General features: G+C 54.0%; 13 protein-coding genes across 13 annotated transcripts; 5 read left to right on the top strand and 8 right to left on the bottom strand.

Moving 5' to 3' along the window:
- Window positions 1-59: 59 nt before the first annotated feature.
- rhgB (putative extracellular rhamnogalacturonase) lies at window positions 60-1,797 on the bottom strand (the record flags this gene model as incomplete). Its single annotated transcript, XM_056945407.1, has 4 exons — window positions 60-760; window positions 810-1,011; window positions 1,071-1,109; window positions 1,168-1,797. 4 exons carry the CDS (start codon window positions 1,795-1,797, stop codon window positions 60-62), a joined length of 1,572 nt encoding a protein of 523 aa, XP_056799742.1.
- A 1,203-nt stretch (window positions 1,798-3,000) lies between these two features.
- N7459_006224 (uncharacterized protein) lies at window positions 3,001-3,544 on the bottom strand (the record flags this gene model as incomplete). The annotated part of the gene is made up of 4 exons (XM_056945408.1): window positions 3,001-3,080; window positions 3,140-3,290; window positions 3,345-3,472; window positions 3,523-3,544. The coding sequence occupies 4 exons, from the start codon at window positions 3,542-3,544 to the stop codon at window positions 3,001-3,003; spliced, it is 381 nt and encodes a 126-aa protein (XP_056799743.1).
- A 390-nt stretch (window positions 3,545-3,934) lies between these two features.
- N7459_006225 (uncharacterized protein) lies at window positions 3,935-5,581 on the bottom strand (the record flags this gene model as incomplete). The annotated part of the gene is made up of 1 exon (XM_056945409.1): window positions 3,935-5,581. The coding sequence occupies one exon, from the start codon at window positions 5,579-5,581 to the stop codon at window positions 3,935-3,937; it is 1,647 nt and encodes a 548-aa protein (XP_056799744.1).
- Window positions 5,582-8,333: 2,752 nt separating this feature from the next.
- On the top strand, window positions 8,334-9,225 carry N7459_006226 (uncharacterized protein; the record flags this gene model as incomplete). Its single annotated transcript, XM_056945410.1, has 2 exons — window positions 8,334-8,363; window positions 8,446-9,225. The coding sequence occupies 2 exons, from the start codon at window positions 8,334-8,336 to the stop codon at window positions 9,223-9,225; spliced, it is 810 nt and encodes a 269-aa protein (XP_056799745.1).
- Window positions 9,226-9,876: 651 nt separating this feature from the next.
- Window positions 9,877-11,260, top strand: N7459_006227 (uncharacterized protein; the record flags this gene model as incomplete). Its single annotated transcript, XM_056945411.1, has 2 exons — window positions 9,877-9,914; window positions 9,967-11,260. The coding sequence occupies 2 exons, from the start codon at window positions 9,877-9,879 to the stop codon at window positions 11,258-11,260; spliced, it is 1,332 nt and encodes a 443-aa protein (XP_056799746.1).
- A 952-nt stretch (window positions 11,261-12,212) lies between these two features.
- Window positions 12,213-13,669, top strand: N7459_006228 (MFS monocarboxylate transporter; the record flags this gene model as incomplete). The annotated part of the gene is made up of 3 exons (XM_056945412.1): window positions 12,213-12,393; window positions 12,467-12,564; window positions 12,617-13,669. The coding sequence occupies 3 exons, from the start codon at window positions 12,213-12,215 to the stop codon at window positions 13,667-13,669; spliced, it is 1,332 nt and encodes a 443-aa protein (XP_056799747.1).
- Window positions 13,670-14,171: 502 nt separating this feature from the next.
- N7459_006229 (uncharacterized protein) lies at window positions 14,172-15,839 on the bottom strand (the record flags this gene model as incomplete). The annotated part of the gene is made up of 5 exons (XM_056945413.1): window positions 14,172-14,780; window positions 14,836-14,910; window positions 14,962-15,253; window positions 15,347-15,457; window positions 15,511-15,839. The coding sequence occupies 5 exons, from the start codon at window positions 15,837-15,839 to the stop codon at window positions 14,172-14,174; spliced, it is 1,416 nt and encodes a 471-aa protein (XP_056799748.1).
- A 517-nt stretch (window positions 15,840-16,356) lies between these two features.
- On the bottom strand, window positions 16,357-17,315 carry N7459_006230 (uncharacterized protein; the record flags this gene model as incomplete). Its single annotated transcript, XM_056945414.1, has 3 exons — window positions 16,357-16,920; window positions 16,956-17,116; window positions 17,189-17,315. 3 exons carry the CDS (start codon window positions 17,313-17,315, stop codon window positions 16,357-16,359), a joined length of 852 nt encoding a protein of 283 aa, XP_056799749.1.
- An 804-nt stretch (window positions 17,316-18,119) lies between these two features.
- Window positions 18,120-19,948, bottom strand: N7459_006231 (nucleobase cation symporter-1 family protein; the record flags this gene model as incomplete). The annotated part of the gene is made up of 3 exons (XM_056945415.1): window positions 18,120-18,990; window positions 19,040-19,397; window positions 19,444-19,948. 3 exons carry the CDS (start codon window positions 19,946-19,948, stop codon window positions 18,120-18,122), a joined length of 1,734 nt encoding a protein of 577 aa, XP_056799750.1.
- Window positions 19,949-20,335: 387 nt separating this feature from the next.
- Window positions 20,336-21,818, top strand: N7459_006232 (MATE family efflux transporter; the record flags this gene model as incomplete). Its single annotated transcript, XM_056945416.1, has 2 exons — window positions 20,336-20,950; window positions 21,003-21,818. The coding sequence occupies 2 exons, from the start codon at window positions 20,336-20,338 to the stop codon at window positions 21,816-21,818; spliced, it is 1,431 nt and encodes a 476-aa protein (XP_056799751.1).
- A 714-nt stretch (window positions 21,819-22,532) lies between these two features.
- N7459_006233 (serine hydrolase domain-containing protein) lies at window positions 22,533-24,365 on the top strand (the record flags this gene model as incomplete). The annotated part of the gene is made up of 4 exons (XM_056945417.1): window positions 22,533-23,019; window positions 23,064-23,171; window positions 23,221-23,476; window positions 23,528-24,365. 4 exons carry the CDS (start codon window positions 22,533-22,535, stop codon window positions 24,363-24,365), a joined length of 1,689 nt encoding a protein of 562 aa, XP_056799752.1.
- A 416-nt stretch (window positions 24,366-24,781) lies between these two features.
- Window positions 24,782-25,150, bottom strand: N7459_006234 (uncharacterized protein; the record flags this gene model as incomplete). Its single annotated transcript, XM_056945418.1, has 1 exon — window positions 24,782-25,150. The coding sequence occupies one exon, from the start codon at window positions 25,148-25,150 to the stop codon at window positions 24,782-24,784; it is 369 nt and encodes a 122-aa protein (XP_056799753.1).
- Window positions 25,151-26,058: 908 nt separating this feature from the next.
- N7459_006235 (uncharacterized protein) lies at window positions 26,059-26,672 on the bottom strand (the record flags this gene model as incomplete). Its single annotated transcript, XM_056945419.1, has 2 exons — window positions 26,059-26,447; window positions 26,486-26,672. Coding segments are annotated over 2 exons (576 nt in total), but the record flags the coding sequence as incomplete, so codon positions are not given.
- Between the last annotated feature and the right edge of the window lie 532 nt (window positions 26,673-27,204).

Here is a 27,204-nt window from a genome sequence, read left to right on the forward strand (position 1 = left end):
GTGCATGCTAGCACCCACCCCGTGACAACGGGTCAGTCATTGAACGGCTGCCGCCCGACTTACTGAAATGGCGCCCGAGGGCCCCCGTGATAGCCGTGTCGGTGAGGACGTCCAATAGGTCCGGGTCCGGGTCCAAAGCCAGAAGGAGCCGGGAGAGTGGTGGGGGTCGAGGACACGGGCGTAGAGGGAGTCGCCCGAGACTTAGAGGCGGAGTTGACCGGGGCAGGCGAGGCACTGCTCACGCGAACCCGGGGCGATGAAGAACCCACCGCGGCACTGGCCTGGGACGCACCGGTCGACGAGGCAGCGGCTAGCGGGCTATAGGGCGTCAGGCCCGGGTAGAAGGAGGTCGGGATCGCAGGGATGGGGATGGGCGAGTCGGTGCCGAACGCGCTCGACAGGTCCGAGGCCATCGTGGCCGCGGAGTATCCCGACGGCGCTGCTGTCACGGTGACGGTGGTGCTGTACGAGGTGTGGTCGTTGCCGTCCTTCAGGCAGGCGCCTGAGCCGTAGGCGCTCTTGCACCAGTACGACTGGTAGTCGCCCTCCTCGGTCCACATCGCAAAGTCCTTGATGGTGATGTCCGTGCAGGGCGCGCCGTCGGCGCAGTTGACCTTGATCGGGCCGCGCTCGGCGCCGTTGGCTTCTGTGCCCTTCCAGTTGCTGATGGTGATGTTGTTGAGCTGCACGCCGTCTCCCGCGTTGGTGGACATGCTGCTCCACTGTTGATCGATGTCGAGGGAGTAGGCGTTGCCGTGGCCTGGCGAGCGGGTTAGAACGGAGAAAGAAGGTCTGGCAAGGGTTGGTACCGATGAAGTTCTCAAGAACCACGTTAGACACAGAGCCACTGCCGCCGTTGCTCTTGATCATGTACATCTCATTAGACGACCAGGTGTAGATGTTGCGGTAGGTGACGTCGGAGATGTTGACGCCAGTGCCTAGAGAGCCCATGGCGCAACCGCCGCTCCAGTTGCAGTAGATGCTCTCGACTAGGATGTTCTGGGACGGGCTCTGTGACGGATTAGTCGGGAGATGCCCGAGGCGCACTCGCGGGAATATTATTGGCTTACCTTGACAGTAACGCACTCGTCCTTGTTGGTGACCATTACCTGAAGAAGAATTAACGCCACGATCGACACAAACCAGGGCCCAAGGTGAGGCACGAACGTCATGAACCCAGATATTAGTCGACCAGATATCAATACCGTCCAATCCACCCTCATTCCCGCCGCGAATGGCCATATTGTACAGCTCACCATTCTCGCAGGAGTCCAGCGAGAAGTGGAAAGAAGGCGAATCCACCAGCGCAAGGTCGTGAACGGAGAAGTCGGAGACATCGTACAGGCGTAGAATACGCGGGCCGCTGATCGATCCCTTGGCGTGGAACTCATATCCAAAGCCCTGCACGGCGCCCGCCGAGGTGGAACTGAACAGTTCGAAGTCGGAGGTGTGCTCGATGTAGATCATGTTGCCACCGTCGCTCCCAGTGCGGTAGATGATTCCATCGATGCGAATAGCGCAGCTGCTGCCTCCGGTGAGGTCGACCCAGGTATCGAGCGCGTAGTCGCCAGACGGGATGTAGACCACACCACCGTCCTTGCACTCGTCCCAGGCCGAGCTGATCGCTGGGCCAATATCGGTCGAGTTGTCGGCAACACCGCCGTAGTCGAGGACGCTGCAGATCTTGTTGCTGGCCTTCGAGGCGTAGGTAGTGGTTGGGCCGACGGAACCAGAAAGCTGGGCCGCTGCAAGAAATGGCGCCAGGCCAATTGCGAGCAGAGACGAGGTGAAGACCATGTTGAAAGAGATGAAACGAAAGAATGAATGAACAAAACGAATGAAGCTGTCACAGACAAGAACAAAGAAGAATGAATGCCCCTGGGGAACCAAGCAAGATCGGCGACACATTACAGCTTATATATTAAAACTAGCTGGCGGCCGTCCAACAGAATAGATTAATACTTAGATTGACCCGCATCGCCTGATCGGACCATTCTGCACTTTAGGGCTAAGTTCCGCATTATCTCCGGGGGATCGAAGTAAGGTGTATGCAGGAGACGTTCGGGATTGGTCCATATGGCGCTCCACCGGACACCGTAGAGGTCAATAAAAGGCATAAGGGAGGCGGAGTACATGTTTGGGGTGTAGTGGGAGGAGGATTCAGTTGGAAAACGGAGAGTGAAACCCGGAGAATGTCTGACATTGATTGATCGGCACGCTAACCACGCTGCTGACACGCCGGTGCCACTCGGCTTTGAGCTGATTCATCTGTCTCCAGTTTTCTCCTCCCGCTTTGTTTATAGTGGGAGATGTTCATTTAGTCGGAGATTGAAAGCCTTCCGTGCAAGCGTTGCGGGTATCAAGTAAAATGTATGTCTTCGTTTACATGAGGGATATAGCTGGCATCGGCAATTTCTGCTTCATTGACGGTGATGGATGTGCTAGCCAACTAGTGCTTAGCGCACACATCTTGTGGATCCCAGCTTCGTTCTATAGCCGCCTCTGCATGCGAGAATATATTCGAGGGGGTCGATCAGGTCATCCAGGCCCGTACCGGGCACTATCTTTATTCTGCAGGTTGACAACTACGCAAATTCACAGATAATCCGGGGTTGGGAATCCAATTCCCCGGAACTGTCTCTTGACACTGAGGCGCATAGGAAGCGGTCGGCAATTGACCAGTCTTTACAGATTGAATATGATACATACGCGCACTCCGCAGAAACCAGTATCCGTGTAGACTAGCAATCTGCGGACACCAGGCTAGTTACAACTGGGCGCTAGGATAGGAAGAAAATTTACTCAAAGGGTTCTGAATTGGTATTCGACGGGCTGAGAAAATCTAGCAAAAGACTTGACCAGCATTGAGCGGGCTAAGAACGCAGCCAAATACAGAAGCAAAGAAGTCCTCCGTTCTGGGGAGAGTACATGACTGTAGTTCACGTTCTCGTTGCGCTCCACGTCGATACGTTCCTCCGCGAATACCAAACCGTGGCCATCTTAGATCATCAGGCGCTCGACCTGCAGCTTGATGGTGCGGATCTGCTGAGCGAGGTCCGACGAGTCGTTGGAGGTGATGCCTATTTTCCAGTGTCAGTGTGAGAGAACCTCCACATCCGAAGTGAGAGTGGGGACGTACTGCAAGCAATCACAGGGCGCGAAACACCAGTTGCACGTCCGAGCGCCATCTTGCTGGGAACATAAACGTAGGGAACGTTCTTGTCCTCAGCCAGAAGCGGAAGGTGCAAGAGGATTGCGAGCGGGGTGGTGTCGGCGGCCAGAATGACAAGCTGGATGAGAAGTTAGCCCGGTCTCTGTCTGGGGATTTTCCACATTGAACTAACCTCACTGGTACCCCGGCTGAGGGACTTGGTGGTTTCGTTAGCCCCCTTTTTGATCTGACGGGCGTGTCCAGCTTGCTGGACAAGGTCGAGCAGAGATTGGGTCAGGCTCTCATCGGCGATGGGCCAGGCTGTCCATGAAGTCAGTGTCACGCCCATTCGAGGGAGGCATGGGACTAACCGGCAGAGGTATCTTCAGCCATTGTTGTTCAGAAACCAGATCTTTGAGAAATGGCTCACGCGAAGGATCACTGCCGAGAGTACAGCGGAAGAAGATGGATGATGGTTGGAGTTGGAGATCGCGAGCGAAAATTTCGGGGAAGGGAAAAGTATGCACACACCGCCTGCCTGTTGGAAAATAGAGACAGCAGTTGTGGGGGTAGGTCACGTGAGTAACTGACCGCCCTTATCGGCGTGATCATCTTATTCTCAAGCTGGCTAAGCAACTGGAAGGATTTCATCACTTTTGTTCATTTTGTTCATTTTGTTCATTTATACATATATGCATAGCGCTAATGCGTATGAAACTCGGCTTATATACGTTTCTCAGACCGTCACTTCCTACCTCCCTCGACGCCCGTTCCGATACCCTTTTAAGCACCGTTAATCGTGGTGCTAGCCAGCTTCGACCGAGCCCGCAGGGCGGGTCCATACTTGAACAGCACAAACGGAATGAAGGTCAAGAGAGTGGCGATAAGGGCCAGCAGCAGTCCAGCATACTGACTGCCCAAGTTGGTGAAGAATTGCGTGGCGAATAGTGGCGATACGGCACCGAGGGTGTTTCGCATGAAACCCTGGCCCGCGATGGCCGACGACGAGTTCTCGCCATAGCAGTCGGAGGTGTAGCTGTAGCAGGACTCGAAGATGAAGAAAATGCCAATGCCAATCAGGACAAGACCGACGACGGGGCCAAACCAGAACAGGTCCTTGTACTGGGTGAAGCTGTAGATGAACAGACCGATCGGCAGCCAGACGGCACCACACATGGCACCGTACAGACGGGCCTCGGGTTCGGCCTTGGTCGAGGGATCCTTGACGAGCGCCTCGTACTTTCGAATCTGGAAGAAGTTGAATGCAAAGCCCAAGGTCGTGCCAATGCAGAGAGCGATGTAAGGCAGTCCAGCGACGCCTTCACTCCAGCCACGCTTGTCTTGGAAGGTGATGGGGATGACGGAGAGGAACAGGAAGGTGAGGAACCATGCGAAGCTGATCCAGAGACCAAAGGCAAAGACCACAGGCTCAGTAAAGAGCATGCGAATCGCCTTGACGGATGAGTTGTGCAGCATTTGCTTGACGCCCGGGGCTTCGATCTCGTTGTCAGTGGCGAAGCGTTCGTCGCCAGTGGCCTTGCGCAGCATCTTGGCGCGCTTGTTCAGCGTCACGCTGCCACGCGTCTCGCAGAGGAAAATGGCAATCAGAATGCCGAGGGGAATGTTCGCCAGGCCCTGAATGCCCTCAACCCATCGCCATCCCAACGCTTGGTCAATGAAGCCAGCGTAGATAGGGGCGGCAACCGTGCCGAAAATAGCGATGAACGAGAACGATGCCATAGGAATGGCACGGTGGGCCGGCGTGTACATATCGCCAAAGGTGCCTCCAACGAGGATGGTGCCAACACATCCAAAGAGACCGAGCAGGGCCCGGCAGACGAGGATGGTTGCAATGTTCTTGCCGAGGGCCAGACCAATGAACAACAGGGCAAAACACACGTACGAGCCAATGTAAACAACTCGTCGCCCAGCTAGTTCACAGAATGGAGCCAGGAACAATGGAGCAAGGGCACATGTGAAGTTGAAGCAGAACAGTCCCAATTGACCGAGCTCTGTCGACACTCCCAGATCTTCAACCATGTCTCCAATACCTGAGCTGTATGCTGTGGTGGCAAGACCAATGAAAAGGGTCATCAGGCAAAGCAGAACACTGATGAAAGCCTTTCTACCTCCACTCCAATTGAAAGGGTTCTCCTTGTCATCCTTTGCAAACTCCAGCACGATGAAGTGCTTGCCCTCATGCTCTGTAAGCTTGGTCACCGTGAGCGGGAGGTCAAAGTCAACCTCTTGTAGTAACCGCTTGTCGAGTTCCTGTGATTGTTCATCGCCTAGCTCCTGGCGGTGCTTTCCTCCAACAATCCAGCCCTTATGATAGATATCGTGTGACTCGAGATGGGAGGCAGTGGTCTCGGGGGAAGGGATGTTCTCATCGTGAGAGGCCGAGGTCGGCTGTGATTGTTTTAACTTCATAGTGGTGTGTGAAGGAGGTATGAGGGAAAGATCAGGAACGAGGCGAGGGCCCGGTTTAATAAATAACGGAAAAGGACGAAAGATTATCCCGCATATATAACCAGGCTTCCCAGGGGCAGGGCTTGTCGTCATCCGCAAAACTCCGGGTTTGCGGGTATGGGGACTACGGAGTACGGAGGCTAGTGGCCAAAAGCATGGAGGTTAGTCTCGTGGTACTCCGTACTGCTCCAACGTGTTCTCATGGATGTCATTTGATAGATCAAACTTTTCACAGTGGGGATCTGTACGGAAGTATCAGTACCGCATGCAGTAGGTCGTTGCTACTGCCATCCTCTCCCCTCAAACCTCCCTCGACGAAGAATCCTACAATGCCTCTTGGAATGATCCCCATCCCCAAGTCTTCAGAACACCGCAAGCTCCAGATTTGACTACTGTGTTTCTCCGCCATCGTCATGTATGTACCGCTCAGCCTAATCTGGCAATGGGGCCATACAGAACCAGATTCTGCGCATGAGACCAGTGGACCGCAGGAATGTTGGGCGAATTGAAGCCAAGGACAGGAACGCCACTCGGCAAGTAACCATTGCCCGTCTCGGACAAGGACCGCGCCGAATGTGCATTTCGGGCGGGCATAGTACTCCCGAAGAGAGGCCGAAGACGTCCCGACCCTGTTCTCTCCGAGTCGGCTCGGCATGCCTAGCACTCGGCCCCACCCGGCAACTCGACCGGCAAGCCGCGTTCAGGTCGGCTGACCTGACTTCGGCTGGAGATTTGATCAAATGACCTTTTCAAGGGTCTAGAAGAATCCAGGGGGATTCTCCGTCTATTAATGTCGCTCTAGGGCATTTCTAGCACAGTATGCGAACAAAAATCCAGAGCAGTCCGCCATGGTCTTGTTACCCTGTTGGGTGACCGAGACGATCGCGGTCGGTGGATCCCCCGAGCACCTCCACCAGAATCTGTTGAGTGACGAGCGACCCCCGGTTTACCTGCCGTAGTTTGCGAGAAACCGCAGAATTAAGTTCCCCAAGCCCGCAATCTCGTACAGTGAAGCAGGCCACGTTTCACCCGGCGCAGGGCCCGTCCGTTCTTTCTTCAACAATGGGGATATTGTAGCGAAGGCCATGCATTATGACATATGTCGGCGTCACCTCCCATGGTCGTAAACGTTTATCCCGTCGGGGTTTCACTGCACTCCGTTGTCTCGCATCCGATCCATGGTACATCAAGTATCCGTGGCGTGAGTATTGATTGGTTGAAGATTGCACTGAGCCGCATTGTGCTCAGGATTTTTTCAGCCTTCAGGACAAAATGCCACTCCATGGGGATATCCTTCTAGAAGCCAATGGAATCTTCTCTGGAAATGTTGGGTATCTTACATAGGTACATGTACACCTCCGGGTGTCAATAATAACGCCTCGACACGCGAAAAAAAAAAAAAGAAAAAAAAACCCCCGATTCATGTGGCAAATATAGTCGCTCCGACGATCTCCCGACCTCGGGGGGATCTGATAGGCGGACCAAACTGGCCTCGGTTCAACGGGATCGCGATTTTCTGCGTGCTCTGATTGGGTGGCAAATGTGGCAACCACTACTGTAATTCGCGTACCTGCAGAAGGTTAAAGGCGAACTTATCTTGTGCACTTGATGCATTCATTATTAGAATTATGTTGTTTTCCTAGTGTAGGCGAACAATGGAGTGGGCAGGATCAATCGCTTATTCCCTTTTTCAAGATTGGTTGTGGCCAGAGCTATAAGGCAGCAACTGTGGATGTCTAGCCTGAGTCCATCAACTTCTTTCCCTTCCTCTCCCCTCCCTGTGCCGAATTCTCATTCATAAGAGTAAATACTTCCTTCTATTTCTCTTTCACTAATATACTATCGATCGGCATTGGTTCCTCTCACTATCAGTTCAAAGTGAATTTGTGCCGGTTGAATTAGATTTAAAAGATCCTTGAATCACCTTCCATCTCGACCATTCCAAATCAAGTTCACCATAGTAACCTGCATCTCAGTACAAATTTTAGGGATCAGTATATCCATCTTTTTAAGCTCTATTGCACATAGGCTTCGAACACAAGTTTCGAATTAAAACCAATATAAGCACACCTGTGTGTCCTTTATATTTCCTGTCTCGGTGCCTACCACTGGATATACCTCCGTGGCTCCACCACATAGTCGAGTGTGTATATCTATACCTATGTGAATGATTCTTCCAAGCCATTGCTATCAGTATGCGGTCTTGGCCATGATACTTGAATCTACTTGTATCCACGAGTTAATTTAATCGTAAGTGAAGACTAGTCTTGACAATTTAACGCCAACAATAATACCGTGATATCACAAGGCACTTACTGGCAGATATGAGAGCAGTCATAAGCTAAATATGTACAGACGAAATAAACCTTTGACAGTGCGAAGCCATGCAGTATGGGAATATACACAAGACCTGCATTATGCCTCAAATCGCCAGTGTTCAATATATTGCTGCTCATGAGGCATTCACCCTTGATGATCCCATTCAAGGATAGCGATCAGTTGGGTTGCCTTCAGCGGGAATAGGCAATTGAGACATGCGCTGCCTGAGTGAGAGGAACGACATTGAATTGGTTTTGGCAGCACCCCTCGTGAACACAAAACGCGTCTCATCACCCATCATCGCGCTCTGTTATGTTTCCATCCTTTCATCCGATCCTCTTACACGCAACCAAGACCTTGACTCCTCCTGCCATCCCGTGGACTGATGCTCAAGATGCGTCCCACGGCCTCAGGTCATGGCCAGGTAAGTTCTCATAGTGGCAGTTGCTTGCAGGACGCGCATGTCTTGTCGAACAACGCTGACAGTCCGCGTCACTCGGCGACAGTTCTACCACTGCACCGCGCTGAACGACCAGACCGACATCCTCGACGCCGACTGCACTGCCACCGACGTTGCCAGCGTGTGGACCAGCATCCTCGTCTACTGGTTCCCGCCTGACGAGGGCTACCAGATTCGTCTCCAGCATGACCCAAATTGGACCGAGGTGTACGTGATCCGTGTCGCCCAGCGCCCAGGCGACATGGAAATCTCGTTCAACACCCTGTTTGTCGTTCGTTGCTACGGGGCCGGCCCTACTGTCCCTCCCATGGGACCCTGGGACCAAGCCATACCCGAGATGCCGGCGAGCGTGGCCCGTCTGTCTCGCAGCGTGAATTCCACCTGGCGTCCTATCTTCGGCGCGATCGCCTGGGGCGATACCGTGCGTCTTTTCGATGTCAATGCCTACACGACGCAGTGGGCAACGTGCGAGGAGTGGGCTGGGGTTATCTTCCTGAACTTGCTGAAGGATCAGATCCAGGACTTCCTGGACCATGTCAAGGGCGAGTTTGCGGCTGCGTGGGGTGCCCCGTACTCCTATCACTGGGCTGGTGATCATACCATGGCCACCAATACCGGGGAGGTTGGGAATGACAAGGGTGTTGCCGAAAATGAACACCCGGACAGTGAGGAGGACAGCCAAAGGACCGAGACGGAGAGCGTGCTGAGCCCGCCTCCGAGTGACCTGAGCGAGCATGAGAGCAGCGTGTGGGATGTCGACAGGGATGCGGACGACGACACTGAGATGACCAGTGGTATGGCCAGTGACGTGACTGGGGATATGTAGCTGGAGATGGATCTCATGATAATGGGGCTGACCTGTGGGTGTGCATCAGCTCTGTGGCAGATCATGACTCGGCCATATCGTCGACTTGCCCGCTTTCATGGGAGATTTGACAGTGAAGATTTACGAAGAAATGTAGTTAGTGATTTAAGGAACGGTGCAACTGAGAAATGAACAGTTCGCCCTATGGCGCAGAGATCTTTCCATGCAGTGAGGTGATCGTTGTTGACTAGCATTCCCTCGTGCATACGGTAAACGAAGTACGCATTCAATTGATAACCGAATCACGGCGATTAAGCAGATGGAAACGGGCGAGTGGTTATCACTGATAAACAGAATTCAAAGTCCCCATGGTAGTCTGGCTTTGAATCAAGTTGGGCGTCGATAAGTATGACATCATGTCCCCGGAATCGGCACATCTCCAGGTTTCGAAGAGTGGAAGATTGGAGCCAATGATTTATCACTTGTACCTTTTTCTCTTCCCAACCGTCACTATGATGCAACGTCCCCGATTCTGTTAAATAGATGCGTTGCCGAGATGATCACGGCCAAGCTTTGTTCCACAACGTTAATTCAGCCCGGGAGACACTCGAGGGCTCTTCATACAGCAGCAAAAGACATCACCCACGCCATTGAGCTGGATCAGAGGCCGCAATGCCACGAGATAGTCATCACCCTCACAAGCTTCACAAGTATGCCCAAAACAGACGGTGATGACAAGGAATCGCACTAAACGTCCTCCAGGGTCGGCAATTGGATGCCATCTGACCACAAAGCGCATCGAGAATGGCTAGGTGGTGTCATCAAGCAGGTTGACAGCAAACACAAGGATCTCCATCCGGTTATTCAAGAGTTCCAAGAGCTGATCGAAACCAACACCCGGGTGTACATGCTCATCGAAGGCATGTTCAAAGAGGTCCCCCACAAGGAGCCCTACGACCAAGATCCAACAGGCCACCCCGAGATTCGCAACTACGAGCACTTCCTCCAAGTGCTCAACCATCTACTGACCACAGCCCCGTCATGGACCGACCAATCCCACCGCGTCGGACTGGTCGGTCTTCCCATCAATGCACTCCTGGACTGGCCGATGGGCACGCCGAGCGGCTACGCTGCCTTCCTCGACCCCGAAATCAATGCGATGCTGAAAAAGGTCCTCAACGCATGGGCCGAATTCCTGCGTTCCCCAGCGTCCGCGCATGTTCTCAACAACACCTCGAACGGCTGGTTCGGCCAGACCGGCCATCGCGACCTCACTGCCGTCGCCAAAGTCGGTCCAACAGTGTCCGCAAACCTGGACTTCCACCAAATGTTCCACTGCGACCCGTCCGCGCCGAACTACGGCTTCACATCCTGGGACGACTTCTTCACGAGGCTGTTCCGCGACGGAATACGCCCCGTGGCAGACCCGGACAATGGCCGCGTCATCGCGAACGCCTGCGAGTCCAAGCCATTCCGAGTTGCGCGCAACGTGAGCGGCCGCGATGGGTTCTGGATGAAGAGCCAGCCGTACTCGGTCCTAGATATGCTGGACCATGACTCGTATGCACCGCAATTCGTCGGCGGCACGGTCTACCAGGCCTTCTTGAGTGCGCTGAGCTACCACCGCTGGCATGCGCCCGTCACTGGACGGGTGGCCAAGGCGTTCGTGGTCGATGGCACGTACTATTCGGAGCCGCTTTTCGAGGGTGTTGGAAACCCGCAATTCCACTCCCAGGATATTGATCTTGCCGGGGAAGTCGCGTCGCAGGCATATATCACGGCGACTGCCACGCGTGCGGTGATCTTCATCGAGGCCGACGAGCCGGCGATTGGCCTGATGGCATTTATTGGTGTGGGCATGGCGGAAGTGTCGACGTGCGAGATTACGGTGAAGGAGGGCGAACATATCAAGAAGGGCGATCAGATTGGCATGTTCCATTTTGGAGGATCGACCCATTGTCTTCTGTTCCGGAAGGGCGTTGAGCTGTCGGGGTTCCCTCACCCTGGGATGGAGGAGAATATGGCCGTGCGAAGCCAGCTGGCTGTGGTATCATAGATGTGGGAGAGAACTGGTGTGTATAGGAATCGCATGCAGTGTTAATATGCAGTTTCAATCTTCATGGTCCGGGCAGATCGATAGATTGCACACTTGAGACCCTTGACTAACACCCCATTTGGAACGATGAAGCTTCCTCCCGTTGCGTCAGTCTGGGAATACTGTCGGCCTAGGACGCATTGATGACTTCACCGGCGTATGCAGTCCCAGTCAACGGCACGTCGCGCCAGATCAGCAACGGTATCACCAACGTCCAGTCCCCGACCATATCGCCTAATGGTCGATGGCTACTCCTGCAAGGCAAGCAAGGGGCTAGCTTTATCAGTCAGGAAACAGAATCCCGCGCCAGCTATGTCATTCTGCAATTCTACCCCGATTTGACTTTGGCGATCACCAGCGGTGGTTGGCTACGATAATGCCCTACATTCCAGTCCTTGAGATCCCCGAACCAAGCCGGTTCTACCCAGTCGAAATGGGATACTCGCCCTTCGGATGATTCCATGCCCCACGCAGAGCACGTCAAGCGTGACGGTTGGTAATTCCCCCTGCGATAAAGCCAAGTCGCCCATACCATCCTCCCTTCCGATGGTGGTCGACGGCACATTGGACCGAGTCCACATGGCTTTGTGTGAGAATCATCAAATTCCCGGTCCAATTGCATGATCTGGAAGTGGATTCTGAATCAGGATGCCCGTCTCACAGCCTATTTACTAGTCTCTGACATACCAGAGCAATGAATCGGGTGCGCGGCGTGGTAAATTCCTTCCGTCATGCGACTGACGTTGGGATTTCCATCCCTTTGCACCCTTCGATCGTCCTATTCTGCGAAATGTGACATTATGACCTTGAATAGGAACCACAGAGTAAATCCCGGTTATAAAGGGGTCGACCATCCAGGATAGACCTCATACGTCAAAAACATATGTGACGACGAAAGGACATATTTATCGCGATGGACCTCAGAGATTCAACATCTGTCACGTCGAGTTCATGCGAGATCACACGACACTCTCCATGTATTGAGAAAGATCATGCAGATCTTATTGATGAGAAGGATCTACCGCCCATGGATGGCGGGCTTCAGGCATGGATGTTCTTGGCAGCTTCGGCAATGCTCGAGGCGTTGATATGGGGTAGGTCGGTACTCGGTCCCTGCACGAACAGTATGAATATCGCCGGGAGAGAGGCTAACAGGTATCTCGCCAGGATTTGCATTCTCATTCGGCGTCTTCCAAAGTTACTACCGGGACAATGCACAGTTGCAAGGGTCCAATATGGTCGCGGTCATCGGTACCTGCGCCACGGTAAGTTGAGGTATCGCCTCGCATATTCTTTGGTGCTGATATCTGGATCCAGGGAGTGGCCTACCTCAGCTGTCCAGTTGCGATAGTCATTATGATACTTTTACCCCGGATGGCGAGGTGGTTCTCAACCATCGGACTGACCCTTATGTGCTTTTCTCTAGCCATGGGCTCATTTGCGTCAAATGTCACGCATCTAATTCTATCCCAGGGCGTCGGCTTCGGAGTCGGCGGTTGTATAGCATACAGCCCATCCATTCTGTTCATGCCCGAATGGTTCGACAAGCGGCGCGGACTGGCCTTTGGCATCGTATGGGCAGGATCGGGCGTGTCGGGCATCGTGTTCCCACTGGTTCTCGACAAGCTGCTGAAGCAGTTCGGCTTCCAGACAACGTTGCGGATCATGTCGGTGATCCTCTTCCTTCTCGCAGCTCCGTTCCTCTACTTCCATCGCCCCCGGCTGCCCATTTCGAGTGACGTCAACTATGCTCGTCTCAATCCCCGCTTTCTCCTGAACAGGGTCTTCGTCACTTACCAGCTCGGTAATATCATGGAAGCAATCGGCTTTTTCCTACCGGCCCTCTACCTGCCAACCTTTGCCCGCAGTCTCGGCGCCACCGGCTGGCTCGCCTCCCTGACTGTCACCGCGCTGAATCTGGCGTCGGTCTTTGGCAGCGTGTTCATGGGCTTCCTATCAGATCGATACCACGTCCTAACCTGCGTTGCCATCTCGGCCCTCGGCACCGTGATTTCGGTATTTCTGATCTGGGGCTTCTCTACCCAGATCGGCGTTCTGATGGTGTTCTGCGTCGCATATGGCATATTCGCCGGCAGCTACTCCGCGACATGGTCTGGCATGATACGCGAGGTCCAGCGCGTGGACACATCTGCCGACGCGACTGTCATCTTCTCCATGATTGCATTTGGGCGGGGCATTGGGAATGTGGTGAGTGGGCCGTTCAGCGAGGCGTTGTTGAAGGCGGATGGCTGGCAAGGGCGCCTGGCAGGAGCATACGGGAGTGGCTTCGGGCTGCTCATTGTTTGTACGGGGCTGAGTGGCTTGTTGAGTGGGTTATGCTTGGTAGCGCGAGGCTTTAAATTCATTTAACGGCGCACTTCTTGATGCTTGTACGTACTATATTGTGGAAGATGGCGAGGTATACAAGATGCGAGAGGCATTCTCAACCCAGTGGAAGAAGCTGGGTTGTGGCCCGTATCAGGGCGTTCAAGCAACCGTGAATATGAATTTCATAACACCAAGACGGAAGTGGAAATGCCCTAGGCTGTTCATCGTGCTCAAGGCAGTGTTAACACCGAACGTAAGCACAAAAAACTGAGGATATCTAGGGAGCACACTGACGAAACGACCAACACAACCACCTGCCGATATGCCCAATTGGTATAAAAGTCAAATGGAAAAGGTGTCTGTGGGCACCCCAGGTTACCTACCAATGGCATGGGTGACTGGGTAGACATGACTGACAAGGGCATTTTGAAAAGAATCTGCACCTGCTTCTCACTCCCGCTCCAGGTCCCCTGGCAGCGTTGCCACAGAAATGCGAATGCCTTGAGGTAAATGATCTCGCACTTTAGACAGTACACGTTTCCATTTAAAGTCCAGCATTCGGTGCTCTCGGTGGCATTGCCTTGGGCCCTTTCGGCTGGGGCCCTTTGGTCGGCGGCGGCGGTAGTGCCAGAATTCCAGGCGCTGCCCAGGGCTGACCAGTATAATGATTGATATAAAAGCTGCCATTATAGCCCCAGGCAGGAGGTGGATTGGTTACCAAGTTTCGGGCCTGAATAGACGGCATAGACTTGACATTCGAGAGAACGGTTCTGCCGAGGCCATCAGGGGCTGTTCCGGTGAACAATGCCCGCCGCAGAAATGGGCCGTCGAGTCTGATGCCACCACGCGGTCCACGGACCGATCCGGACCTTACGGCAGTCGTCACTCTTGTCCAGCTTGTCATTCTCCGTCGACTCGAATCCAGAATAGTCACCTCGATCTCGACGACCCGCATGACTTTGCCGGGTCCATAGGCAGCACCAAGCCCCATAGCGCCAGGCGTTCTAGCTTCGGGATACGCAGGCGGAGCATATGGGCCTCTCATCATGGTAAGATCCTGCGCGTAAAGCATCATCACGGTGGCCCCCGTGTCGTACACAAATTCGAACTCGCACCACCAAGGGTAACCAGGAAGCCGACACGCCAAGCGAACCTGTGGGAGTTAGCCTTGGATGAGCAAGTGGGGGAAGAAGCATAGGTCCTCTTACAGGCGTAAGGAAACCATTGAACGTGGGGTTGAGAGTGATCGAGGTAAGCATCAGTGACGGCTCGGGCGAACCAATCTAACTTGCGATTAGCACGTCGGCGAATGCGAATCGAAGTCGTTGACGTACGCCTTCTGTCCAGAAACTGGCATTTTTCTCCATCTGGTCGTCGTATATGGCCTCGAATTCGTCCCAGTCGAATGGTCTCGGCTGGCAGAGTTGAACCCCACTGGCCCAATATGTGACTAGTTCCTGGGTCCATGCCAGCCTTTTTGACCGGTAGGCCTGCATGACACCTCTGATGTTCGCCAGCTGTTTGGTATCATCTTTGTCTTCATAGTATTCCTCAATGAGCTTGAGATGGTCCAATCTCTGAACGCTCTCCCAACTCAATCCTTCGGGCTCTTTGGACATCATTTCGCTGATTCCAATCGTTCAAGTCAGTTTGTGGGCTGGTAGAAAAGTTACAATCATGCAAAGAAGAGAAATCTGCACTTTCCACGCATCGACATACCGGCGACGTGTTCTCTCGTCCTCATATTCTATCAACCGATGTTGAAAGATGGAGGGCATGATATTGTCCTGAATTCGCTCATGGCACCGTAGAATGTGGCCGTCAATGTCACTGGCACGCGCGTTAGCGAGAATGCTGGCACCAATCCGATCAGCAAAGCATACTCGGGATCAAGATCGTCATCGAAACATGTCCAATCCTTGGGCGCTTTACTATAGTCATAAAGCGGTTCGTTCTCGAACCATTGCCAGCGCTTTTTTGGAGGTCTGACGATCCGAGTCGGCTTCCACTCGGATACATAGGACTTTTCAAGATCGAGATCTTTTACGTCCACTTTTATCCGAGGTGTTGGGTCATCTGGTGAGCCGTACAGAATCTCTCTCATCCATGATTTTCTCTCTTGCTCGGGGTCTTGCTCCGTTTTCTGTTTCTTTTCATCGGGGGGTGGCGGAGGCGTGCCCGTCTCCCGCGCCTTTCGCTTTTTTGGTGGCATTCTGAAGAGGAAATGAGTGAAAGTCCTGAGATGAGAGAAATGGTACCGGAGTGAGGGCGAGGCAATGGGGGACGCCTATAAAAGCACACTTGCGGGGTGAGACGAGACGCCGTGGGAACTGAGCACAAAGAAACACCCCTCGGAACACCACGATCCTGGCTTCAGAGTCGGATATGTCTGTCTCGCTCAGGATCGCATCGGGTTTTCTTTCAACCACTCCTCGGCCTTTCGCGGTCGGTTCTTTGATATACTTTGTGGCGCTCCTGGACAGAGGAGCACCCAAAGGTGAGAACCGGCCGAAACCATCGTTTATTTCGCCCTATTCATCCAGGCCAGTCAGTCCTGTGCATAGCTGTAGACTCGATCAAGTCGCTGGAAATCGCTCTGGCATCACAGACGAAAAGACAGTATAACATTGGATTCGGACCATGATAGGGGCTTGCTTGGGAGGGAGACGCTGTTGAAAATGGGTGGCTGTAGTCCGTGAATGGGAAATTTGGACTCATTGCGAATCCTTTCATTGACCTTTCGCCAACCCCCAGCTCCGTTCCTGCGCCGGTTGTCCCCAGCCTTTCATCCACTCGGAGTGCATCAACTGCTGCGCCGTGGCTCTTTCCCCCGGACGAAAAGCGAGCATCGACCGCATCATCGCCTCAAATGCGTTCCTTTCATCCTTTGTCACAGTCTTCAGGCCTGTTTTGGCCCGTGGTTCCTGTATGCTGTCGGAAAACCGCTGCTCCCAGGCCCTACGCATACTGTTGGGTCGCTTCGACAGTTCGCCTTCTTCATTGAACCAGTCTGCTCGTTGGCTCCACTTTTCCCACCACTCAGAAGGTAAGAGGCCAAGGACCTCGACTTGCTCTGCGGTAACACGGTCGGGGGTTGGGAAATACGCTTCAAACAACGGTCGCTGGCCAAAGATCTCCCAGACCGTACACGCGAGTGTCCAGATATCGGACGCAAAAGAGAGTGGAGCGTCCGAGAATCGGGCTTCAGGAGGCTGAAGGAGAGGAAGCGTCTTTGACGAAAACCTTGCCGTCTTTTGTGGGTTGAAAGATTCTCCAAAGTCGCCGAGGAGATCCTATCCTGGCCAAGAATGAGATCGTCACAGCGGACGCCAAACCAACCGGGCACAAAGACGTGGGAGGGTACACCGTCCGTCAACGGTTGTCCATCAAGACGGACGACAGCTTCTGGCTCTGGCGCGCCGAACCGCTCGTACAGTTCCGGTGTGGTGGAGTGATCGATCGCTTCAGCGAACTGGACTAGTACGTTGCCTAGATGAAGGTCTTAATGTGATTTTGGTCAGGGATTTCATCCAGATTGGTCATTAGCAGTGGAGAACATACCCCCGTGTACAATATTTTGACTGTGAAGAAATGCCACTCCATGAATCAGTTGCGCGACGATGGACTGTGCGACCGTAGGCTGGAGAAGGCCAGATATCGACGCTTCTTTGCTATCGAATAGGCTCATTCGTGCGGGTGGAGTGACCATGCATCTATGCTCTCCATTGGGGCCGGTAACCCAAAACTCGTTGAGCAGAGGGAGAACAGCCTGCCTTCCGGGTCTAGATAAAAAATTCCCCAGCGAACGGAGAATGCTAGTTTCATGCGAGCAGCAACTCGCATCTGCCGTAATGACCTTCACGGCCACATATTGCGCGTTGCGTATATCGCGGGCGAGCCATGTAGTCGAGTATCCTCCATAGCCAAGCTTGTCAACCAGGCGATAATGGCCACCATCCAGCTCGTCCCCAACGTGAAGAGGATGGTATCCTCCTGGCTGGTATCTCTGGAGGTCCTCAACGTCTTCGACAAGCTGATATTGACATTTTCCTGGGGTTCTGCTCAAAGTTCGAGATTCGCTGGAACTCACTAGGTCCCTGCGCATCTTATTTGTCCGTACGGTGGTCCAGGTGGACCTGGATGAATTCTTGCACGCGTGAGCTTGATTTGAGAGCAAGCTACATGTCTGTCTGAGTTGCTGTGGGCTGCAACACGTACGCATCAACATTTGCAGACGGAGAACCAGCAGACGAGCAGTTGAATGTTTTTGCGATGGAGGGAGGAATCACCATGTCGGTGCAGGCAAGCTTCACGGTTAGGGAGATCTCGATGCACTGTTGACTAAGCAATGGTTTTTATTACACGATGTTGAATCGGTTGAATTCATAAATTGTCATTTCACGTAGTATAATCCAAATTATAGGCCCGAGATGAAGGCTATACGATAATTCAAAGACAAGAATCATCACCTACTCAACTATAGCAGCACGTATCAAAAACCCACCTCTCTATCCCCCTTCTCAGATACCTCGGCGCTCAACTTATCCAAGTGGTCCTCCTTGACATACTCCACGGCATCCACAACAGCAGGATCACCGTAGACCGGACTTTCAACCAGGGTGTCCGGCGCGGGAAACGCCTTGCTCAGGACGACGTACACAAAGGCCCCACTGACAAAAGCATATAAGTAATTACACTCGTACAGGTGTTCAATACCACTCGAGATCGTGATATTGGTATTCACAGAATTGGCCAGACCCGGAAGAAGAGGCACAATCGCCACAAGACAAGCGACCGCAGCGCGCCAATTGTAGCCGTACTGGTAGCGGTACCGGCCCCGGCGGCGATAAAGCCCCGGCACATCGAACTTGCGCTTCTTCACAATCCAGTAGTCAGCCGCCAGAATGGACGCGATGGGCGCCAGGAAGATGGCCAGGTCGGAGATGAAGTTGATCAGCGATTGCGCCGAGTACACGATCTTCCACGGAACCATGATCCAACCCGAGATCAGGGACACGACGATCACGCCCCGCCGGATGTTCATGTACTTGGGGAACAGGTTGGTGAGGTCGTTCGAGGCCGAAATCACACTGGCCGACATGTTGGTCCCGATCTGCGCGACGACCCAGCAGAGGCCCACGAAGAAGGCGCCGCATCGGCCGGACGGGCCGTCCCAATGCGAGGCCAGCTCCAGCGGGCTCCAGATGTAGCTGCCGTAGACGACTTTGGCGCAGCTTGTACTGATTGTGCCGAAGACGGACATGAGGAGGTTGATTGCTGGGAGCATGAAGGCTTGCCAGTACACGCCTCTCTTGTTCCGCATGTACCGGGTGAAATCGGGGATGTTTGTCGCCATGGTGGCCCTGTAGATTGTTAGGGGGTGGCGTATTCACCAAGAGATGCAGGACGTACCAGCCACCGCATTGCGCCGAGAACTGACTCATGATCAGCCAGCTCCGCTGTGATCCTGACACAGAGTAGTTCTGATCCCAGATGTTCCCAACCCCGTGCGCCTTGTATGTCATGGCAATGACAGTTGCCGTGCTGGCGGTCAAGACGACAAAGACCTTGACGACGAAGAACCACTTGAGCTTGTGGGGCGGGATGAGCATGATGGGGGTCTGCACGAGCCAGAAGACCAGGTGGGCAATCATCTCCTGTGTGGTTATGCCGGAGTCGGCAGGGAAGTGATTGGGGATATCCAGGAAGGATGGCCAGATGGCCCGAATGACCTGAAACATCGCCGTGCTGCCCGTCCAGGTTTGAATGGCTAGAGAGTGTCAGTTGTAGATCTATAAAACTTCCGAGATACTGACCGTTCCAGAAAAGCGCCGTGATGAGCCGGACGATGACCGCAAACTTGGAAAAGTAATAGCCAAAAGACGCCCGGGTCACAATAGGGAATGGGATGTGATAGTGAGCGCCAATCGCTCCATTGAGTATCAACGGGATTGTGTCGACAATCGCACCCAGGACGCCTATACGGGTTAGACAGATCCACGGAGTCATGCTATGTAGAAGGACGGTCTCACTCAGATAGAATGCTTCCTTCCACGTCAGGCCGAGCTGGATGATCGAGCTCGGCCCTTCCCATCCCTGGGCATTCAGCGCGTCACTGAACCAGAAGCCCAGCACGGTGAAGCTCGACCATGTCCGTCGGTCGACAGGCGTCACGTCTGAGTCAATGTTGGTCCATGTCCCTTCGTCGGCGAAACTGGTCGTCTCCCGCGGGAGAACCCATCCGGATAGCTTCGACTTGCCGCGCGCCTTCTCCTGGAGATGCGCCTTGGCTGAGGCGACTCGCTGGCGGATCTCGCTCATGATTCTCGGGGCGAATGGAGAGGAGAGACCGGGTTGAGTCAGGACGGATGAGAGAAGCCGGCGGGACGTTGGGTTTATAGTCAATCTCTCTCAATTCCGCTCTCTCTCCGCACTTCGCAGGTGGAGCTGTCGTTGATAAGCCCTATCGGGCAAGCTTCATCGGATTTCCCCCATTTGATCCTTTGATATCGCGGCTATCGCAAGCGGGGAGACCGAGACCATCGCCCGCGTCGGCCGTCCTCGCGATAGCGTGCTGCTTCGCCCGTGGCCCGTCGCCCGCGATGAGTCTTGATAGGTGGGTTGAAATATACCTGGCCTCGATCGCTGATAACAATTTCGGTCGATAGTCAGTCCACAATTGGAGCTTTCGTTCGACAGTCGCAGACGATGACAGTAACGCACCATGGCTTGGACGCCGAAGAGACAACCGCATTGCTGCAGACGCCAGAAGTCGCCGGTCGAACAACACGATGGCAGATCGAGTTGAGACTCCTCAGTGCAAACTCGGTCTTTCTCGTGCTGGCGTCTCTCCTCCACTACTCGGTCGCTGTGACAAGCATCATCGTCGCTGGCACGCTGGGTCCCTCCGAGCTGGGCGCCGTCAGCCTGGCCAATGTGACGGCGAATGTCACTGGGCTGGTGATCTTCCAAGGTCTCGCTACCACTCTCGATACGCTCTGTGCGCAGGCCTATGGATCGGGCAATCGGCCGCTAGTCGGCCTCCATGTGCAACGGATGAGCTTTCTGCTCGCATGTATCAGCATTCCGATTGCCGCTCTCTGGTACAATGCCTCGGCCCTGTTGGCCATCATCGTGCCAGACCCAACGGTCGCCCAGCTGGCCGGCCTCTACTTGAGAATTTTGATCCTGGGAGCGCCCGGAATTGCTCTATTCGAGACCACCAAGCGGTATCTGCAAGCGCAGGGTCATTTCGCCGCGATTCTCTGCACGCTGGGCGTGGCGACCGCAGCGAATATCTTTCTATCGTGGCTGCTGGTCGTGGTAGGCCCTCCCATTCTCCTTGATCCATTAAGTGCTGCTAATGACAATATAGAAACTTGGTCTGGGGTTCATCGGCGTCCCCCTAGCTGTCGTTGCAACTTACAACCTTCTCCCGACCCTGCTGATCTTGTACATTTTCCTGCTGACCGGGCGTGAATGCTGGCCCGGATGGACGCCGGCCTTGTTTGACAACTGGATGCCGATGATCTACCTTGCCCTCCCCGGCCTGTGCATGATTGAAGCGGAGTTCTTGGCCTTTGAGATCCTGACTCTAGCCTCCTCGTACCTCTCCACCAAACACCTCGCCGCGCAGACCATCATGGCCAGCCTGAGCGGCATCTTCTGGCAACTGCCCTTCCCCACCAGCATCGTCGCGACAACCCGGATCGCCGAGCTGATCGGCGCCGGCCGCGTCGATGCCGCCAAGGTGAGTGCGCGAACGGCGACGGCCGTCTCGATGGGCATCGGGACCTTGAATGGCGTGGTCTTGTCCCTCCCACAGATGCGGCGGTATATCCTCCCGCTGTTCACGGGCGACGAGGAAGTCATTGAGCTGGTGGCTGGCGCTCTGCCCATTCTTGCAGCGATGCAATTTGTCGACGCCATGGGGGCCAATGGAAACGGTGTCTTGAGGGGGCTGGGCAGGCAGCGGGTCGGGGGGTGGGTGAGTCTGGCGTGCTTTTATCTCTTCGCTCTCCCTTTCAGTTTCTTTACGGCCTTTCATCTTGGCTGGCAGATTCGGGGCTTGTGGGCTGGTGTCACCATTGCCCTCTCGATGGTTGTGGTTCTCGAGGGGTGGTATCTTGTCACGGCAGACTGGTCTGCTTGTGTAGCGGATGCAGGGAAGAGGAATGCGTTTGTGGTTTAGATTGAAGATGGGAGCTAGTGAATAGATGAGGATATGGTTTCGGCCAAAAGTATACAATGCGACTTCGTTGAAGATGCTAGCAGCCCAGACGACTCACACAGGGAACATGTAGCACTATTAGAAGGGCAAACGGTTCTTATCGTTTGGATATAATCTAGATCGTGTGCTGTTACAGTTACGAGGATCGCCGGTGCATAATGCAGGGGTATAAATGGCCGCAGGTTACGCGTGGCGTAGTATGTACCAAGCTATTTTGACATCCACGCTACTTGGGATCCTTGGAGGATCGATTTCATCTCGAGACATTTAAAGAAATTTCGGGGTCCTAAATATGGCCGCGACTGATCTACCCTATAGTAGACTGGCTATGGAGTTCATCTCGCCCGGTCTGCATTTATAGACTGAACACGTCATGCGGCGACCTCGCGGGGATCGTAGTCCCCGCAGAACCCTATTATCTTCGATAGTTCGTGCTGGCGAGCTTCATAGTTAGTGCCGGGCGATATCCCCGGCTGTCACTTCTATCGCCCGTGAATGGCGCTCCCAGGGCTATCGTGGTTTGGTCATTGGCTTGTCATCCCTGTTATCGCCCGCCACTAAAACTAAACCAGACCCTCAACGATCAACGCGGAGTACACGCAGTGCATATGTGACTCGGTGGTTTATTCCCAAGAGCAAGGCTTATGCATGATCCCTCGAATTCACATCTGCGAGATGTGGAGCTCAGGAAGTCTCGCAGGAGTGACCCTGGTTGCCTTGATCTCATCTCCCGTTCTCCACGCCCGCTATGCGCCTGGGCCGGCGGGTTTCCCACTGACACTCCACGCAGCTGATGCCAGCGTGAGCCATATGCGAGCTAGGCTAGACGATGCCATCGACAGAATCTCTCAGCTTGATCTCCGGACAGAATCATGGGCTGTACAGCTGACATCGTCGGAAGAGACGCTGTGGAGTTCTTTCTCCACGGCCAGAGCTCTGCCAGAGCACACTGTGAATGGCGACACGGCCTTCCGAATCGCGAGTATATCCAAAACTATCACCGTATACGCGTTACTGCGAGAACAATCTATCAGCCTCGACGACCCAGTGACACGCTACATCCCCGAGTTGATCCTGGACGCGCAAGAGCCATGGCATGTCCAGTGGGATCAAGTCTCGCTCCGATCTCTCGCCTCGTTCCTGAGTGGAATATCTCGCGATAGTAAGTAGCGCCGAGCCTGCAAAGACCCCGACTGACCGTCGTAGCTGGCGGACCCTGCTTCGTGTGGCGAGAGGTGTCTGAAATGGGGGATTTCGCGCAATATGGGCTTCCGAAGATCCATAAAAGAGAGAATGCGACATGCACATCATCGGGTAAGTGGCCTGCCGCTCTCAATATTTAACTACAATGCTAACCCTCTAGACATCATCGAAAGAGCGCGGGTGGCCCCTCGCGTCTTCGCGCTGAACGACCGTCCCACCTACTCCAACGCGGCTTTCTCCCTGCTCGGCATCGTCTTGGAGCGAGCAACGGGCCTCCCATTCCATGAAGCAGTCGACAAGCTCGTCCTGGACCCTCTCGGGATGAGGAATACGACTACCAAAACACCAGCCCCAAGCACAGGCATCGTCCCCCCGATTCCGAATCACTGGGGAATCCCCCTTGGAGCCGCCGATGCGTACGTACCTGTAACCATGCCATATACTGCTATCTCCGCTCACTATCCCAGCACGGCCGGCTTCTACAGCACATCCAACGACATGTCGAGATACCTGCGCTCAATCCTAAATGCCGAGCTGCTTCCCAGACACACAATCAACGGCTGGCTCAAGCCGCACGCATGGACGGACGCCGGCGCGTCCTCGGCCTACGGTCTCGCCTGGGAATTCCTCCGCACCACGCGCGCGACGTCGGACGGCCGGCCGCTCGATGTCATCTCCAAGGCCGGCGCGCTGCACGGGTATCACTCCTTTGCGACGCTGATCCCCGAGTACGGCCTCGGATTGACGGTTATGGTCGCCGGTAACCCCGGTACTATGCAGACACTCCGAGAGACGGTCGTGCAGACAATGGTACCCTTCGTAGAAGACATTGCGCGGGACCGCGCGGTTAATCGATATGCCGGGGTGTATCGATCCGGCCATGGCGACAATGGCACCCGCGAGACGTATCTACGTCTGGGGGTTGATCCGGACGGACCGGGACTATACATCGCGGAGTGGGTGTCGAACAACGCCGACTTCTTGACGCTGTATGGGTCGCTGGAGGGAATGCCGGAGCAGGCTGGATCGTGGTCTGCGCGGCTGATCCCGGCGAGTGTCGAGCCGGGCATGAACTGGGAGATGTGGCGGGTGGTGTGTGTGGGGATGGGGGCGGACGATACGATCTTTGGGGATCTGCACTTGACTGATGTCGATGATCTGGAATATGGAGGAAGGGGACTGGGGGATATTCGCATCCGCCTGGATGAGCATTCGTATGCGGTGGAGATGGATGTTCCCGTGCTGGGGGTGAAGCTGCAGAGGATGGTAGATGGGGAGGGCCTGTGGCATTCGGAGCTGAGGTGACCGTATACTATAGAATATGGTGCCTGTCGCTCAATAGATAACGAGATACCAGTGAATGCGGTAATACTCGGTGTCTTACGAACGAAGCCATACTACTCCAGTCCAGGACTGAGACAGCCAAAGGTAGTCCATATTGGACACTTTGACAGGTGCGGATTGAGTAATTAGGCGAGACGATAGCATAGGAGATAACCTTTGCTCCGGAGATATAAAGACTTTCAATTCAATGTTCGAACCATTCATGACAAGCGCTTCTCGCCTCACCCAATGATATTGGCAACCTCATACACAATTCGTGGGAGATAAACAAGACATTTCGCCCCGCTGTTCCTTCGGTACACGTCACGCTTCTGCCGACCATGAAGATGACTTTCACCGGATGATCGCTTAGGCCATCCGGCTTGCCCATCGCCAACCTAGATCGGGACCCGTTCCCGAGGATGAGGAGCCTCTGTGGCCGCAGGAATAGCCGAGTCGGAGACTCGAATCAGAAAGCGTGGCTCAACTGACCCCGACGGCGCGGGCGAGGCCGTAGAGGCGACCAGGGTGGAGGTTGCGACGCTGGATTTGAGGGCGGCGACCTCGGCCGACACGATCTCCCCAAAGTGTTCGATATTCTCCCATGGATTACCAGACAGGCCGGTCTCAGCGGTAGGAGCGGAAGTAGTGCTAGCGCTTGGGTCGAGTCTCGCGGGATCGGGGGTCTGGTCGATGATGGCAGGGTCGGCGGGCAGGGCGATGGCAAGGCTTGCCAGGCCCATCAGAGCAACAAGTGTGAATTGCATGGTGGATTTGAGAGGAGTTGGATGGTTGGATGGATGGATGGAAGATGCTGGGGTTTCATCTGCAAAGAAGCGATATGCGCGACAGCGATGGGCATTTATATCTGGGCGTGGATGCCATTGTCAAAGCGCGGATGGGACTTTGCGTGATGGGGCTTCGCATGTCAGAAGCGCTTGACATGAGCAGTGTGAAGGATTGTGCCCGGCTGCTGGGGGCTGGAACATGACTCGAGTCTAGCGGGGACGAGATATACGACATATTGAGCCTGCGTTGCCCTATTAGCGAGGCTGTCGTCGAAAATGAACGAGCTGCACAGACGCAGCCGGGGCTTGTTCATTGGTCTGGACCGACGGGTGGGGGCTAGTATCAGATAGAAGTGCGTTCGCAAGGCTGCTTCATAACATGTCAATGCACCAAGACGAAGTCACCCGTAAGAGGAATAGGTTAAACGGTAGCGAGTCATTACAACCTGTTAGCTCCCGCGGCATTGAATTGCTGCTCGGGAATGTCCGATTCCGGTGACAACTGACTCATTGCGCTGAGAAAAGGATCGCTCTGAAGCATCCAGCACTCTGTTCTCGCGCACGAGCTGGGTTGCGCCCAGCTCGACCTTTGCAGATCTTGTCCGAGCCCTCCGTTGGAGATGGGAGCATTGATAAGACCCTTGGCCTTTTGGTAGTTGGATTGAATGCCTTGGATGGTGCATGCGAGCCAAGCTAACCCCTATTATTTAGCGCTAACTAGACTGTCAGAATTCCTGAGGTCCACCACACGGCTACACTATCGCCTCCTACTGACCTTCAATCTGTATATTCCCACTTTCTTTACCGTTTGGAAACCACGCCTCTTCTCTTGATTCACTTCTACTAATCTCGTCACTCAGTCGCGCGATAGCCCATTGTGCTTACTCCGTTGCCCGGGAATATTGCCGGAGCCATTCATTTCTGGTGTACTGCGTTCCGTAGGTTCCCAGGAATGCCGTGATCTTATGATTCAATTCTAGGAAAAAAATCTTGAGTACGGGTCTGTCGTTCCTGGGTGAGGGGGTTCTACCTTCCACAGTCATCTCCTGCCGCGCTTGCAGTGAGTAGTGATCTCCAAATTCATGAACAATAATGAGATCGTCGGGCAAAACGATGCCTTCCATCTTTGTGAGCATCATGATACCAAGGAGGATCCAGGGAGCATACCCGCCGGAACGGCAAAGATGATTGCATTGCCGCGGATGTTTTGGACCAGATTCTGCTGTCCTCGAGAATTCGGTCTCATCGAGGCGCCATTCGGCCCTAGGGGAATCAGCTCCATCTACCGAGTCCAATGGCGGTGCCTGTTATTACATTCATAGGTACCTGGGTTCAGCGCCTTCGGTTGAACTTTTCCGTCGAAGGTCAGAAGATCGAAGATGGTTCGGGGCCGCGAAAGACCTGGCTTAGCACGCAGGTTAATGGTGGCAGTCCTGTTCACGCGAAAGAGCTCTGTGGGAATGTGACGAAACGATTGAATGAACCGGCGAGTGGAAGACATTTCTCACAAGGCGATGCAAATATGTGCCTAGAAGTAGTGGACGAGGAAGTTGGGCGATCTGAATTGGATTGGAATGAGGGCTGACATGGCCCATCACGTGTCGTCTCGTGATGTGAAGCCGACTTGTTGAGCGACTTGTCTTTTCCACTTTCCAGTTGTACTCGTCTTCTCGGCTAACTTTGTACATCTCGATTCATCACATCGGTCCATGCTCAAGGCATTCAAGATTCGTGATCTCAACATCGCCGATGTTGTCGGAATAGGTGTGGGACCTCGTATTAATAGTTGATCCATTCCAAGCCCCTAAATCGGTATATTGGAATAGCAACTCGGACTTCTTGATTCCAATTGGGTGCTCTCCTATCTTGACAGCATGTGAGAGTCCAATAACCTTGGAAGTACTTTAGAACGCTGATGCGTGTAGGTCACGTGGCATCCAGCACCCTTATTCCATAAGTTCCTACTCCGGGTTTACTCTTTCTTACGCCTCCCTCATTGTTTTCTTCTCACCATGGAAGGAAGACCTGTGTTC

This window comes from Penicillium hispanicum (assembly GCF_028827665.1).
Source record: "Penicillium hispanicum strain IBT 35686 chromosome Unknown utg000005l_segment0_segment0, whole genome shotgun sequence".
NCBI lineage: Eukaryota > Fungi > Ascomycota > Eurotiomycetes > Eurotiales > Aspergillaceae > Penicillium > Penicillium hispanicum.